Below are 17,145 nucleotides of genomic sequence, written 5' to 3' on the forward strand. Positions count from 1 at the left end.
CATTTTTCCGAATACCCACATAAGTCATTATGCCCACATAGCATAGACATCAGGGCAAATCAACAATCGTCAGATCAAATCATTAGACATCAGGTCAAGTCCAAATTCGCTATCATAGAGAGGTCTATAGTCAAAACATATCTCAATCATCAATTCAAAATTATTGTCAAGCATCATGACACAACACAAAAGACTTCTCATCTATATCAATCAGCCAAATCATGCCAAACTCTTGTAGCACAAACATAGTGACATATCTATACGTATGTCCCGGTCACCTCCAAACACAAGTTCAGTCTGCATGTTCATGTTATAGAAAACATTCAAGCTTTTCCTGCTTCCAGATCTTGTTATCTGCAACACATCTGTGGACCTGACATCTTCCAAGTGACCAACTGATTTCATGCACAATACTTCATTTTTATGTGATCAACAATTTAACTCAACAACTTCAGAAATCAGATTACAATGGCAAAATATGTCAGAGACACCTTGATTCAGAGTTCAAACAGCTTTAGAAAGTTGCAGGTGATGGTCAACTATAGTCAAACCCCTGAACACCCCCTTCAGGATAGCATGGGAGCGTATTTAGTTGCCTGGCCACTACCTGGGCCTTAGCATGCGTGTGTTAAGGGACGAGATTTCCCAGTTCAGAGACCGCATCAGGAGTAGAGACCCTAATTTCTGTACAAGCTTCAGATTTGAGATTTCGTTGCAGATCAATAATGTCAGATGCACATAAATCATGTTTCAACAGTACAGAATGCAAATAATGGTTTGAGAAGAGATTCTCCCTCTGACTGGGGATCTACTTCATTCATCCTCATTCATGTCATCAGCCTGTCTCTACTAGAGTCATGCAACAACAAATTTGTTAGATCATAAACATATATCTATCATGGCTATTAGCATCATGACATCAGTCTTTCATCAAAGGTTAAACTCCAAGCAGCATATAGATGCAACATCATTTCTCAGAGATTATGAGAACAATAACACTTTCTATCAGGTCACTCCATCAAGTTAGTGTGAAAATTTCTGAATCTTTACAAACAGAAATCATACTACAATCATCAGTTTAGCATCTCCTACTTGTTATTTCATTGAACAAGTTATTTAATTTATAAACAATGATGAAAAAGACTACTGCAAACTACACTAACATACAGATCATAAACTGAAACAATAGATGAGACAAACATACAAGGGACACTGTTATTTTTGGACAACACGTCCCTGGAAAAACCCAATGCGAGAAAATTGGTGTAGCAGATAGAGCGTTTGTATTATTAAGCAAGCAGAATCTTAGTACAACAGGTTGCCTCTCACACCAACTAACCTTACAGAGAAATCACGACAGCAAGAAATACATACGAGGGTTTACCTCGTTCCCCAAGTCAGAGCTGATCCAATGAGCTATCAAGCTCCTCCCAGCAAACACTACGAAGTCCCTACACAATCACTGCATGAGCAGCATCTTGCCTTCAGAATACTGCGTCACCCCTTCTGTCGGATCGATTTGCTGGAGGTAGACTACAGTTCACCCTCCTGACAAAAAACCTTACTTCTCCAGCAAAATCTCGGACTTCTAACGAATACTCTGCACTACTACTGCAAGAGACCCTCTCGGCCTGCATCAGCTCTACGTGAACCCCTCCTGGGCTGCGTAGGCCTCTGCATTGTCTCTCTAATGCTCATGTTGCCTCTTTGCTACGTACTCTTTGGCTTGGAACTTCCTCTCCAATCTAAATCTTTGCTTCTTCCCCTCTCACTCCAACTCAGATCACTTGTTCGATTTTCTTAGCAAACCATGCCCTAGAAAAATCGACTTGACTAATCAACTTGGTGTATCTCCAACTGACCCTCAAACCCCCTCTTATACTTTTCCTGTTGATGAATAAACGGTCGAGATTCAGTCCCTAATCAACGGCTAAGATTAAAACAGACTTGATCCTCGTCTCTTAGAAGCTTCTCACCCATATTTTTATTAATACCCATTAATAATTTTATTTTCTTAAGTTTGGACTTAGGAACCCCATTAAAAATATTAATTATTTTAATAAAACACAAACCGGGTGGAATTTCACCAAACGATTTCTGGGTCTTGGAGATCTCATGTATTCTAGCCCCTCCACAAAATTTTGGAGCTAGAGCACATCCGATGCTACCCAAAATCAACACTCCCTCTTAGCGAGGAATGTGCTCTAGCAATACTTCCCAATAGAAGCATCACACTGATCCAGGACATCGGCCCTCTGTGTTGCTACTACCCTTCATCCACTGCACTGTTGCATCTTGTACTACTGCCCATGACACTGCCATTGTCATTGCTACATTTGTAATGCAACTCCCTCTCAATATGTTGCATCATGCTACCCATAGCACTGCCACTGCTAACTACTGCACTACAACTCAGTTGCTGAGAAGTAAGCAACCGAATAGCCACCCAAAAGCTGACATGTTGGTCAGTCTGGATACCTCATGACACTGAAGCTACCTCTGCTACTAATCTGTGTTGACCCTCTGATGCTACTACGTCGCTGTTGTATCTGCTTTGTGCCTCCCGCACTACACAACATTCTACTGCGGTACTTCAGAGTTTGGCACTCTAGCTCTACCACAGTCGCTCCATCATCCCTCGCACCAACTGACTCCCATCATTCTGCCACTGTCATTAACGGCTCCCGTATCCGTATGTGATCCAAGAGTTTGGGCACCTCAAGGATCCTGCCCCTATGTAGTCTTCCCGACTACAACTCAATATCGCCCCACCTCTTCTCTAGAGGTGCATGAGCACTCATGGCACAATCCTCATCATCGTCCTTCTTGTCAGCATTCGTTGGAGCAGCCTTTGAGTCAAAGTTCTCTTCCGTGCCCTTTTTCCGAGGGCACTCAATGGCGAAATGTCCCAATTCCCCACATCTGAAGCATCTGACTTTGGATATGTCTTTCTTTTTCCTCTTATGCAACCCTTGTTGTCTCGCTGATGCGAGAGCGGCATCCTCCTCTTCCTCCTTATTGACTCTGATACCTTTGTCGTTACTTCCCGCCTTGTTTAACTGTTTGATCTCTTCCTATCGAAGAGTTGCCCACGTCTCTTGCAAACAAGGGAGAGAAGCCCTGCCCAAGATGCTCTGGAGAAAGGTCTCCCAGTCTTCAGTGACTACATTTAGGGCAGTCCTGACCATGAACTCAGGATCTAGTGTAGACCCCATGGAAGTTAGTTGGTCTCGAATCCCTTGTAATCTGAGAAGGGAGCGATTTCTTCTCCCTTCTACATCTGGTACTGTCTTAGCTGATTCTCAAGCAACATCTTTCGTTGAATGGAAGTTCCCTCATACAAGGTAGTCAAGGCCTCCCACATTTCCCTTCTTCTCCCTTCTACATCTGGTACTGTCTTAGCTGATTCTCAAGCAACATCTTCCGTTGAATGGAAGTTCCCTCATACAAGGTAGTCAAGGCCTCCCACATTTCCCTTCTTGTGTCCTTTTCAGCAATATGTGGGATCACGTGATCCTTGAGCCTCCTCGTACTTCTTGAGAGGATCATCATCGACTGGAACAGCAACCACCTTCAAGGCATAATCCTTGATACGATTCTTGTCCAAGACTGCCAGGATCCTAGCCTTCCAGACGACAAATTTGGATGCTCCATCCAATCTGTCCTAATACCTCAGTCCATTAACTGCCATCTTTGCTCAAATGAGTGTCGGACAAGTTCTCTTCTCCCTCTTTCGTTGCTGCCCAGCAAAACTCGAATCTGGATTTCTTTGGTGCTAGAAATCCTCTAAGGAACAAGTTCCCTCTAAACTCCCTCTGAGTCCTGATTTCCTTCACAGAAATCCTTCCTCCAAATAATGTCGAATAACCCCTTCCCAATCCTCCTTTGTTGTTGCTCAGCAACCGGATCTAGATTTCTTTGGCAAGAGATCTGTTAAGGCAATGACTCCCTCTACCTAGGTTTCGTTTCCACAGAGATTGTTCTGCAACAACAGCGACAGCGTCCCACCAGCACCTCAGATCAGATCTGCACTACTCCTTCTGCCCCAGCAACTGAAGAACCTGAGCTCCTCTGGCTCTACACAGTGATTGTGTGAGCTAGATCAGCTCCTCCTGGCCACTGCGTCACTCCTTCCTGGTCCAGAAAGATGGTGTGGCTCTATGTGACCCTAATTTGCCCCTCTCAGCTTCTATATTGGCCCAAAAAGTTGACGCAATCACTGCATGGACTCCTCCAAGCTATTGCATCACCTTCTCCTGGCTCAGAATGCTGACATAGGCACTGTGTGAGCCTCTGCATCGCCTTTTCTGCACTGCGTCGCCCTTCCTCTGCGTTCTCTAGCTTTGGAACAGCGCTGACACTCGGGACAGCTGCCTCTTTGTAGCAGATTTGTTGGATCTCCCGGCTTATGTCTTCAGTATCCTATGATCTGCAATACTCTAATACCATGTGAAAAATTATGAGTCTTTACAAACAGAAATCCTACTGTAGTCACTGGTTTAGCATCTCCTAATTGTTAATTCATTCAACAAGTTATTTAATTTATAAACAGTGATGAAAAACACAATTGCAGACTACACTGACATACAGATCATAAATTGAAACAATAGATGAGACAAACATACAAGGGACACCGTTATTTTTGGACAACACGTCCCCAGAAAAACCAAATGCAGGAAAATCAATGCAGCAGATAGAGGGTTTGTATTATTAAGCAAGCAGAATCTAAGTACAAAAAATACATACGAGGGTTTACCTCATTCCACAAGTCAGAGTTGATCCAATGAGCGATCTAGCTCCTCCCAGCAAGCACTGCAAAGTCCCTATGCAATTACTACGTGGGCCAGTGTCTTGCCTTAAAAATACTGCGTCACCCCTTCTACTGGATCGATTTGTTGGAGGTAGACTACAGTTCAGCCCTCCCAGCTCAGAACCTCGCTTCTCCAACAAAATCTCGGACTTCTAACGAATACTCTACACTGCCACTGCAAGAAACCCTCTCGGCTTGCGTCAGCTCTACGTGAGCCCCTCCTGGGCTGCGTGTGCCTCTGCGCCATCTCTCTGATGCTCAAACTACCTCTGCTACATATTCTTTGGCTCGAAACTTCCTCTCCTATCTAAATCTTTGCTTCTTCCCCTCTCACTGCAACTGAGATCACTTGTTCGATTTTCTTAGTAAACCACGCCCCAGAAAAATCGAACTGACTAATCAACTTGGTGTATCTCCAACCAAACCCCAAACCTCCTCTTATACTTTTCTTGTTGATGAATCAACGGCCGAGATTAAGTCCCTAATCAACGGCTAAAATTAAAACAGACTTGATCCTCGTCTCTTAGAAGCTTCTCACCCATATTTTTATTAATACCCATTAATATTTTTATTTTCCTAAGTTTAGACTTAGGAACCCCATTAAAAATATTAATTATTTTAATAAAACACAAACTGGGTGGAATTTCACCAAACGATTTATGGGTCTTGGAGATCTCATGTATTCTAGCCCCTCCACAAAATTTCTAAGCTAGAGCACATCCGATGCTACCCAAAATCAACAGTTAAAGCATTCAGCTTTACCATATGATATCAAGTCATGACCACTGGTAGTAGGAGATCTAGAATATCAATCTCATAGTTAACATCAAGGTTACCATGCTTATCATGATCAATAAGATCAAGTAAGGTCATTCAATAAAACTTTACCAAAGCAATGAGAGTGTCAATCTCTCTTTCCATATGCTTTCATCATGCTTATCATAAGCATTATCAGCAAACTCAAGTATAGGAGTCAATGGGCTATCCTTCTATATGAAATCCATATTGACAAGTATCAAGAGTATCATTTACTAGAGTCAAGGTGCTAGCCTTCTTTATAAGATCAAGATGTCAAACGGATGGATGTTAGCCAAACATCAAGTGTATCAATGTATCAACATTAGATAGCCTCATAGAATTCAAGAAGATCAAAATGTTCAACACCAGGTGCATCATTTCAACATAGCAAACATAGATCCAAGTCACTTTCATATGCATGTGTGAGCCAACAAAGAAAGAGACATTCTCATCATACCTTAAGGCTTACCGAGCCATCCAATGTTACCACTGAAATACAACATGCCATGCATACCTGTGGTATTCAAATATCTGTGCACCTTCTCATAGGCAGTTTGTAGTTCTTGCCATCTTTTCATCAAGTACCTCTTTACCTCTTTCCAGATCTAGCTTTTCTTTCCTGCATCACAAATGATCCTCAAGAAGGATCTACTCATGACATCTCATCAAGGAGGTTAGAAACATCCATATACTCAAATACATATGCAGGAAGTATAAGCAATAAACATAATCATCATATCCATAGGTCTAAATAAAAGTAAGAGGCATCATAAGTCAAGAAATACTTATCTTTAATGAGAGGTGATCCTCTCCCTCTTGAACCAATCTTCAATAGCCATCAATGACCATGGTCCATATACCAATGTTGCCTTCAGTTATCCAATGACGCCTGCTAGGGATAACCCCATCTAGGGCTTCATCAAATCTCCCACAAGTGCTTAAGCATCTTCACATTGACCAACTAGGTTCCATATCTCATATTATTTCTGTAAACCATGGTTTTCTCTCCAACCCTAACCTCATAGAATCCATCAAACCCTAATAATCAAGTTGCCTAGGGTTTTCTTCAAACACTAGAATTCTTTTAGGTCTCCACCATCATCTTCTTGCTTCCATCAAAGGTGTCATGATCTAGGTGATCTCCATGGCTTTTCTTCGGCCAACTCCGATACCATGTTAATTTTTCATAGGGCTACATTGTTCTTTACTTTGATAATTGCATTTCTAAATTAATACAGTAAGTTCACCCCATATCATCATTACATTATTCATATCTACATCATTATTCATCAGCATATGCAATTATATAAAATGAACAACATCATCATCAATGCAGCGGAACATAAAGGAAAAATAGAAGAAAAGCATGCACACATATAGAGACACCAGAATAGGTCTGAGACCAGGGCAAAACCCACTATGGGGAAAACCATTGCAAATCTTCTTCTTCTTAGATCATCGTCAAATGATTCAGCGAAAGAGAGTACAATGATCCATAACTTTATCTATGCAACAAAACAACTATGATATCCATGAAACGGATCTAATCATGCTTATAATCAAAACCCTCATTTAGATGGTTGTAACGTGTTGTTAAAAACTGAAGTCAACTGTTGGATACTACTTTCACTAAGCGGAATCTCCGGAATACTGAAATCTCATCTATGAGTCCCAGCCGTAGGGAGGAGGAGTTGTGCGAGCGTTTATAGCACATTTGGATGCTCTTTGCATAACTGGATGACTACATCCAAAACAAATCTGGACGCTTCCAGGTGAACTAGATGAGGGTGTTCAGGGTCAAACATACCCATATCTGCCTCAAGCCCTGGATGCTCTCATAATGCTTCTGTGTGAGCATCTATGGCAGCCCAAACGCTCTCAGGACCACTTTGTGCAAGCATACAAGGACTAATACAACCCGATTTGACCCTAAAGCCCTGGACGCTCCCATAACACACTGTGCCAGCGTCCAAGGCTCCCTAGACACTGTCAGGAGCACTGTGTGTCAGCGTCCAAGGACTAAAATGTCCAGTTCTCCATTAGCAGCTGAGATCCAGAAAACCCTAGATCAGTGCGAGCTTCGACCCTAAGATTTCAGATCCTTGTGTGAACTTTCCTCCGACAGACCTGTGCGAACCAAGACAATAAGAGAAGAGAAGATGCCTTGACCAATGTGTCCAAATGCGATTGAGGTCTCTTCTATTTATAGGCTTTCATGAGGGTCCCCTTGGGGTTGAGGCCGACCAAAGTAGTTACATGTGGTTAGGGCTGACCCATTCCATAATACATGTATGAATAAAATAATTCAAAACTCAACCTCCACTTGACCAAATTAGGTGATTTTAGGTCGATTTTGGTCCTCTCGAAAAGACGAATCTAATGCAATCATTATATTCATCATATGAGCTATCCAAGGTGGAATTTGACTGTAGTTGCAAAAATTAACACAAGGTGACCTAATGGGGCTAAACCTAGGAAGAAAGGGGAAAAGGGTAAAAAGAGGATTAAAATGATCACCCTTTTTGAGGGACCAGTGCCTAATTCACTTGGGGATATGGAGTAAAGGATAATAATGAAGAAGGATTTAGTTTCTTGTTCAAGGAGGCTACAAAAGTCAACTTCGTCCAATGTTAGAGGAAAGGGGATAAAAGTGACTTTCAAGCATTTATAGTTCATACAAATGGTGCTAGTTTATCAAGATAACATGATCTCTAGGACATGTCATTCATCTAACAATGGCTGATACAAAGAATAAGCTAAATAGACACATAATTCCACATTTCGTACATGCAACAATTAGCCCTAATTATAGCGAAATTCAAATGTATGCAGCGACAAGGAAAATAGTGTTAAATTTGCATTTACAATATTAGAGAGTATATCCAACCAGTGTCACATTTGCAAATAAGAAGCTCCAAGATAGAAATAGCCCAAATCCATACATCAAAATTCATCCATCATCCAAAATAATCCTCCAAGGAAAAAGTGTGAAATTCCCTAAAGATAGAGAGATCCCAAGTCAAGTGATGATACAAATGAATACAACTAACTCCTATTTATACACTAATTAGGAGTTCGATTTAGCTAATGAGCCTACATTAGCGCCTAAAAATAAAATAATGTGCAAATGACCTAACTTTGACGACCATCCCACCAAACTAGGTCACAAATGAAAAGATAAGCCTCTCAAGAGGACAAATAATAATCTATGAATGTCGTAGGGCCCTCTAAGAGGCCTAATAAGGTCCATAGGTGCCACAATGAAGAATAGGATCCTCAAAAGCAGTGGACAATTGGTTAGCCCCTTGTAATAACCTGTGGTGCTCTAAATGACTATGGAGGCACACAAGTGTCCTCATGGATCTTCAAACAAATCGAAGATGCATGTAGGTCGCCCTCAAGGGCTAGGATGATGGTGTAGGTGATGCCACATCATTGTGGAAGTCCTGGATCATCTGCCAAGTGTATGGTGTAGATCTAGGGTCGATTGGGCATGATGGATCAAGTGCATCCTCCACATCTAATATGTGAACCAGGAGCAACCTTTGAATGGCTGTGGGAATCCATGGAGTGTACTCTGCTGCTGTGGAGGCCCATGGCTCTCAACACTCACCCTACATGTGCCAATGTAGCTCTCTAGAGGGCTAGAACCCCATATAAAGAGACCAAACCCAAAATGGAAACCATCTGCAATCTTGCATAAGATCCAATGCATCCCCTAGGCTTCCAGTACAACAAGTCATTAGAGAAATCGAGCAAATGAACTTACCTAATCAAGGACCACAGGAGGAGACTTCATGATGGCTTGCCCTTCAATAATGGGCTTCGGGATGTGCCAATGTCTCCTAAGCTCCTAATGGGGTTAACCAAGTACCCTATTAGGTGGTTTCTACTTCTAAAGTGGATAATATAGTCAAGGTACATCCATCAAAAGGTGGTGGCATGTGGAAGATAAGTGAATGAGGTAGGGAATGAGAAGGGGCAGCCTTGGGTCACATGCTGGGGCACAAGGGTAGCTAATAAGAGGGAAACCCACACTTGGGTTTATAAGTTGTAGGAGGAGCAATTGTGGTACATGAGGTGTCCTGGCCTTGATTTTTCCACCCTTCTTTATTTGCCTTTTTCCTTTTTATGATTTTCTTTGATTAACTATTCAGGGCTTAAGGGGTTAGAGTATGGTGTATAAGATATAGCAGTGAATTCCACCCTTTAAGGTGGGGCAGTTCATCGCTCACCAAGGGTTGGGACAATCATGGGTTCCTATATGGTGAAGAAGGCTCATAGAACCTGTTGGAACCAGGTTGATGACCATGATGATGGGGCAGAGCTCATGTATCTGCATTTGCCCACGTGCTAAATGTTTTTGTCCCGACCATCTTTTGCATTTTGTGGTACTTTTCCTCTTGAATGTGGCCATATATGCTTTTAACTTTCTTTTTAGTTGCATCAACCTCCAGGCTTCATTCCAAGCCATGGCCCAATGTGTGGACAAGGGGAAGGGGCGAACTGACCCAATGTGGACCCAATGGAGGAATGTGGACCCAGGTGGGAGAAATGATGGATGGGATAATAATGAGTGGAAAGAGGGTGATATAAGCGGATAAGGGAGTGGGACCACGTAACCAAAATCACATTTCTTGTGAAATACCATCCCCGAAACCAAATGGTGGGTAAAAGAGATCCAATGGGACTAGAATGCAAGGTTAATTCCTAAAGGGGTCTAGGGGACAGAAGCACAGACCTAGCCCATCCTTTCCGCCGAATTTCCCCATTAATCCATGCCCAAAAGTGTCCATGATAAGCAAACTACAAAACTCAATTTCAAAATGACAAGGCATACCTTTAGATTTGAGAGGCCCGTCTTCAAACATACGATCATAGCAGATGGGAGAGGGACCACATGGCTTGCTCAGGTAGCGAATAAATGGCACAATGAGTTAGCTAATGGCTACAAGGTGCTCCTGGCTGCTAGTTGAGGACCATCTTGGAGAAAACTTTTATCCTAAGGATATTACCCACAAAATGGTGGGTAATATCTGACTCCAACTGGGACGTGATTTCTCATAGAAATGGGCAAAGCTACTCGAACGGGAGGTCACGAGAACTCTAGCAATATCTTGGTTACCGTAGACCTGTCACCTACACATATAACAAATGGAAAAACACGGGTCAGCATGCTTTCGTGGCATCTCATGATCGCACATGCTAATATGTTAGGCCATAAAATCAACAGAAATATAAATATGTGCAGATTTTAATCTAAGTGCAGCTAAGCTACCATGAGAAATACCATATGACGTTATTTCTAATGAGAAAATGAACATGCAATGCATCCTACCCTAACATGCATATAGTAAGGCTGATACTAAGTGTAATCATAAAGCCAGTGCAACCAACATATCATCACATCAATGTACATATGCCTACCAGTATGATTACTAGTGTAGCAACCCCCAAATCGCATGTGGACATAGTCACATGGCGGATGAAGCGAGTGGGAGGCAGGAAAACATGATCTTCATTCGAGGTAGATGGAGGTCCTAGGAGAAAGGAAACCAGTCGTTCTAGAGGTCCAGGGCTCTCCTTCTAGGTACAAAATGGAGGAATGAATGATCACTCTCGAGAACTCCTCATCACAACCACTGCTTGTAACATCATGCTTTGAGGATGTCACATGGTTGTGATGAGAGGGGAACAAAGGGTGAGAGAAAGAAGGAATGCAACAAATAGGTCTCTCAATGTGATGGTCACAGCAGGGAGGGGAGGTTGCAGAGTGATCATAATCCTGAGGATGGTGTTGTAACATTCTTGTTTTTGATAAGTTAGCTATTAGATTAAAAAATCAAAATGCCATACAAAAAATGATAAGTTAGGATATGGACCAAAAACAAGATGGAAAATAAAAATGTTAGGAGTGATTATTATTGCAGGTCCATATCAAATAAAATGATAGGGTAGTTGCTCTAAAAAAGGAAGGCAAAATGAAAATGATAGATAAGCAACAAAAGAAAAATATTTGCTTTAGAAAATAAATTAAGGTTGCTAGCTCAAATGCACCTTTGAAAAATGTCCTTTTTGATTAATCATGCTTAAGTTCTTTAATTATGATTTAATTGTTGTAATAAAGCTTGATGACCTTATAAAATAAGTGATAAATGACACTTTTGTCGTATTGGCGGAAACGACAAAACGACACATCGAGCGTTGATAACCAACGCGTACTTTTCAACGAAGATCCTTCACTCTGCCCAGATCAACGGCGGAGGAAGCCTTTCGACCCCCCCTTGACCGTTTCCCGTTAACGCGGGGGGGTCCAAACAATGGTCTTCATGGCTGCCACTTTTTGCAACGTGGCACCTCCAAATTGTTTCGGACCCCCAAGGCTCGAAACCACAAACCATTATGCCCCCCCCCCAAAAATCAGTTTTCGGTTTTCTTCCATCCAACTATTGACTCCTCCCGCACCTTATGCATCTGTTATCTCCCATCCAATCACAAACCTCCATGTCATCCATCCGTTTTCACTTGTTCATTCACTACCCGCCACGTTACAATACCGTTGCCATTACGCTCCAAAGCCGTTGTTGTGCTTGATTATCCGTTAGGCATTAATTTGCATTTCGCCTACAAATTGATTGCCTACGGCTATATCTAAATAGTCAATTGAGCCCAATTGAACCTATAAAAACTCCATAACTCCAATCTTTGCCACTTTTCGCTTTTATTCATAACCTAAAAGCACCATTTGTCGCTCTGTGTATTTTCACCATTGTCATCAATTTTAGATCAAAACAGCTTCCAAATTTCCCCTACAGCAGTGATGGATCCTAAAGCAAAGATACAGAAGACTATTGAAGAAGGGAATCCCTCCATAGTCTCCCTTGATCTGGATCATATGCCACTTGTAGACTCCCTTTTCAAGATCAGTGACTGTGAATGTGAATTTGATTTTTATGAATTACATTCATGGTTAAAACTGAAATATACCAATAAGGAGGATTCCATTCGCTTCTGGGAGACACTTCTGCCATTATTTTCTTTTCCTAAGACCCATAAATTCCATGATCTAATCTCGTGGTTTCAAGCCAAGTATGACCCTGTGCAAAGAACAGTAATGACTCAGGATGGAAAAACCCTGATTACCATCACTGCTCAGAGCATAAACCAGATGTTAATGATACCTCCATCTGATTCCCTTAGCCATTTCTCACCTGCAGCTCTCATGGACCTCTACAACAAACTTACCTTCCCACGAAGAGCCCTCATTTTTGAACTTTTCCTACCAGAAGATGTCGAATTACCTAAGAGAAATCCACCATATTCATCTTCCATGTTCCCTAAAGCTACTAGACACATTATCTCTCTGTTATCATACCTCCTAGTTTATGAAAATGACCAAGTTGTTGATGAATCCATCCTTGTATTCTTTTCTATTTTTAGCAGAGAATATCAACCTGCCTTCATGTATAATTATAGCCACTTTCTGGTTGATAATATACATGAACAATTTATGAATTTGACCACACAAGGAGTTTTCAGGTACAATTCAATTATAATTCATCTAGTTTTGTTTCAACCGGGAGATATATTGCCCATTCAGTTGAACAGACAAGATGATCAGGGAGTGAATCAATCAATGATTCACTGGGCAGAGCTAGTAAGAGCAGGATCATTAAATTTTACATTCTCTCAGTTCATTGATTCCTTCATATATCCAGTTCTCTAATTACTCAACAACCACGCAGAGCCGAGAATTGGAGAAGAAATTAAAAAGACACCGCACCTATCAAAGCAAACCAAGACTGGTGACTAGTACCTATACCAGAATTACACTAAGATTAGGATCTATGGCAGTGAGTTGGCTCCATACAAACTGCCTAAGTATGTGCCAATGAGAATATTCTCACTCGAATACATTAGGCAGATGATAAATATGGATGAAGTCCATTTTGTCTCAAGCAAGAAGAAATCACTAGGTTTCACATGTAACACTAGGGGAGTTTCATATGTAACACTAGGTTTGTAGGTACAGAAGCTGACAGATTGCTAAAGAACATGAACCTCCAGCCAAGCTTCACTTGGTCTTATGATCCATTCGGGATTATTTCAGCGCTCAGAGTGCAATTGAAGGCAACACCTTACAACCATACTCCCAGGCCAAAATTGGAGAAGTTCATGAACCAGGAGCAATGGTCTGAAGGTACTCTCACAGAAGTTGATGAACAAGTTATATCAACTCCTCAAACAAAGACTCCAGCTACACAGAGTACTCAGCATAAAAGAGCTAGAGAGGAAACTCAATCAACTACAGAACCAGGTAAAGAGTACTATATCTTACAAAAGAAGTTGAAAATTGGGTTGTCAATGTCATCAGGAAGCAAGCCACCAGAGATAATTGATCTTGGAGAATTGGAAGATGTTTCATCAGTAGGGACCACTGATCCCAAGCCTCCCTCTACTTCTTCAACTCCTTCTTCAACTGAACCTATGGAGATTATCCAATCAACTGAGACCAGCTCAGCAGGAGATACTAATATCTTCTTGACATTTTTGGAAATCAAGCAAAAGAATGAAAGTCTCAAATCACAGGTATACAATCAGTTGTGGAAACAAACATCCACCTCTCAGCATAGACTTCTCTTTGCCTTTGACAGTGAAAGAGGAAGGATGCAAATGGCATTTTTGCAAGCTCAAAGTCCATTTCCCAAATCCACAGCAGACTACGAGAAGACCATCTTCTCGTTTGATGTGAACCAGATACACCCCATTGATCAAATGGACTTGCATAGGCAATCAGGTGAGATGTTATTTTCAACAATGACTACAACTGCCATGTCTCTTTCCAAGCTTAGAACTGCTTTGTCAAATGTACAGTCATAGCTTAAGATTGAAAAGTTGTCATCCTTGTCTAAATATACCAAATTAAATTCTTTAGAAGATATCATTATTAAGATTGGATATGATCCCCAGGACTGCAAAGCCACTGAAGAAACTTTGCAAAAGAAGAATGTAGAGATTACAGCCTTGAAGAAACAGTTGAAACTGCCTTCAACTGAGGATCCACAGACCAAGGAAATGGCAGAAAATGAACAGAATAGGGAGCAAATGTTAAAACTCATTATTGAGCAAAACATACAAACCAAGAAAATGGAGGAGCATATAGAACAACTGCTCAAGGAAAAAGAGATAGCACAACTTGCTATGACCTCAGTGAAAACAATTCCAATGACAGGTACAGATTTAAGCTCATCTTCTACTGGCATTGTTTCATCTTCAGCAATAGGTGAAACAACAAGGTTATCATAGGAGCTACAAGCACAGAAACAACAAAATGAGAAGTTACTCCAGAAGTTCCAAGCCCTGGAGTCACAGAAGGTAAAAAATGATACCCTGTATGTAGAGGAAAAGCAAAAGTCACACAAGTTACACCTCAAGGTTAAACAGTTAGAAAGCAAGACTCTAATGGCAGACACTTTGGCCCAAGCCAAAGAAGACATCTAGTTAGATATTAGCCACTTTATAACAGAAGTATGGCCATCCATACAAATCATTTTTGAGCAACAAGAACTGATTGCTAAATGCAGGGCAGAGATAGAGACCTAGAAGGCAGCATTGGGCACAAAACCCAAAGAAGCATCAGGAATGATCAGGGTACTGAATTCTAAGACTAGGCAGCAGTTACAAGAGATGAACATTCCAGATAGGACAGCTACTATTTTGGAAATTAAGAAAGTCCTAGTGAAGAAGAATCTGTTAACTCAGCTAAAAATAGAGTGTGATGCTTTGAACACTACAGTCAGGAGGTTTCACTCTAAATTCAGTATATTACATAAGAAAGGTTTACCAAAGATAGTGTCATCAAATGATCAGCTAGTAAAATTGGAGGATTACTGTGAAAGGCTTTATACCATTGCAGCAGACAACAATCAATTTGCAGGGATAAAAAGGCAGATTACTGGCAAGGAGTTTTTGGAAGCTTTAAGCTTAGACCTCTCCATTAACTATGAATTTGGTCATCTTTTTCTCACCAAACCCAATTTTGAGAGAGATACCGAAGTTGATGAGATACTTAGAAGGATGGTAAATCTCAAAACACCTAGTGAGAAAAGGTGGGATCAATTGTGTGAAACAATTGATTAAATTTTCATTCCAACAAGAACACAGGGTTAAAGGAACAGTCATCAACAACTTCCTATCTAATAGGGACACATCATGCAACAGTTTTTCCTTTCCTATCTTCTTTCAAGCTATCTTGTAATCAGTTTAGGATATTTTGTTTCAAACTTGTATGAATAACTCTCTTCTATGAGTTATTAATGGTGGTACCTTTCATAAGCAAATTTTGTAAAAGCATTGATATACAAGTTGTTTCTAGATCACTGATAATAAAGCAAAGGATTATGAATTTGGTTTCATATAATTTCCTTTTCTTCTTTAAGTTTTTCATGTGTTTTATTCATTATGTTTATTCTGCATATGTTTAAGTTTTATAGAGATATCAGGTGAGAATAAATGTGTTACACTTATTCTTAAAATTCCTTTCTGAAGTTATTATCGTAAAGAGACTGAGATATTGGACTGTCTGTCTAAAAAGCTCTCTCTAAATCATAAAATTGTCAGCATCTTATGTAATCTTAAGCATAGTTTGTTTAAATTTTGAACATTGGACAAAGGTTTTCCCACTTATAATAATTTATCTTTCTGTCTGAAATCGAAATTAATCATATCTCCTTACTATTCTTTCTAAACACCTTATAAATTCAAATCACCATGTGAAGTCAAATAGCAACCCTTTGATTATCTATTAGTACAATCTAAAAGAATTAATACATTATTCTTATAGTTTTTTCTATGTATTGGTCCTCCATAAAAACCAAAACCAAAACCAAAACCCCTAAAACAAATATCTTAGATGCTCTGTCATGATCAATTGACCATTATCATCTCAGAGGAACAACATATGGGTCAAAGGGGATAAAGTATATTCAATAAAGGGTTCTTCCTTGACGCCATATTCAGAAAGGGGAAAACGGGCATTGTCACTGGAGGTCATATCGAAAGAGACGAGGGAATTACTTGAGGAAGACTCAAGGCGATGAACAAGACAGAAAGGCAAAGGGGAGGGCAAAGTGTCATATTCAACGGGATTTCCTTCTCCACATTTTAAAGGCTCAAGTGATTTGAATACATCATGAAGTGGGTTGGTGGGAGCCTCATTGCTTTCCTCATTATAAGCATCAAAGATTGGGCTTTCGTAAAAAGAGAATCAATCATTTCCAAATGTCCTTCTTCATGCAAGAGAAAATAATAATTCTCCTTCCCAAAGGTATCGATGGATATGTCATCGCAAGTAATTTCCGGGGATAAAGGAAAAACCAATCTCAATTTCATCTTCCTTGTTAGTATCATAAATGGGAGCACAATCAAATCGGGGCCCAACAATTTCCCATTTGTCCCTTTCAATGCCGAAAAAATCTCTAACGTCATTCTCGAAGGAGCTCATGGGGTTACCTTCCTCAAGGTTTTCAAAAGGAGAG

The 17,145-nt window shown here is 40.6% G+C and overlaps 1 protein-coding gene across 6 annotated transcripts in view; it reads right to left on the reverse strand.

The window, feature by feature from the left end:
• Positions 1 to 17,145, reverse strand: part of LOC149158795 (protein GID8 homolog) — a 280,111-nt gene that overhangs the window by 201,652 nt on the left and 61,314 nt on the right. For 3 of the 6 annotated variants that reach the window (XM_089433379.1, XM_089433378.1, XM_089433381.1), the window contains exon 2: positions 10,449 to 10,747. The exons of the other annotated variants lie outside the window; for them this stretch is intronic. In XM_089433379.1, the coding sequence (XP_089289505.1) occupies positions 10,449 to 10,487 (39 nt within the window). In that variant the 5' untranslated portion in view covers positions 10,488 to 10,747. The remainder of the gene's footprint in view (positions 1 to 10,448; positions 10,748 to 17,145) is intronic. 6 annotated transcript variants of the gene reach the window in all.

This window comes from Pinus tabuliformis, chromosome 5_2, assembly GCF_031772625.1.
Source record: "Pinus tabuliformis cultivar Carrire ecotype Pingquan chromosome 5_2, CPIR1, whole genome shotgun sequence".
Taxonomy (NCBI): Eukaryota; Viridiplantae; Streptophyta; class Pinopsida; order Pinales; family Pinaceae; genus Pinus; species Pinus tabuliformis.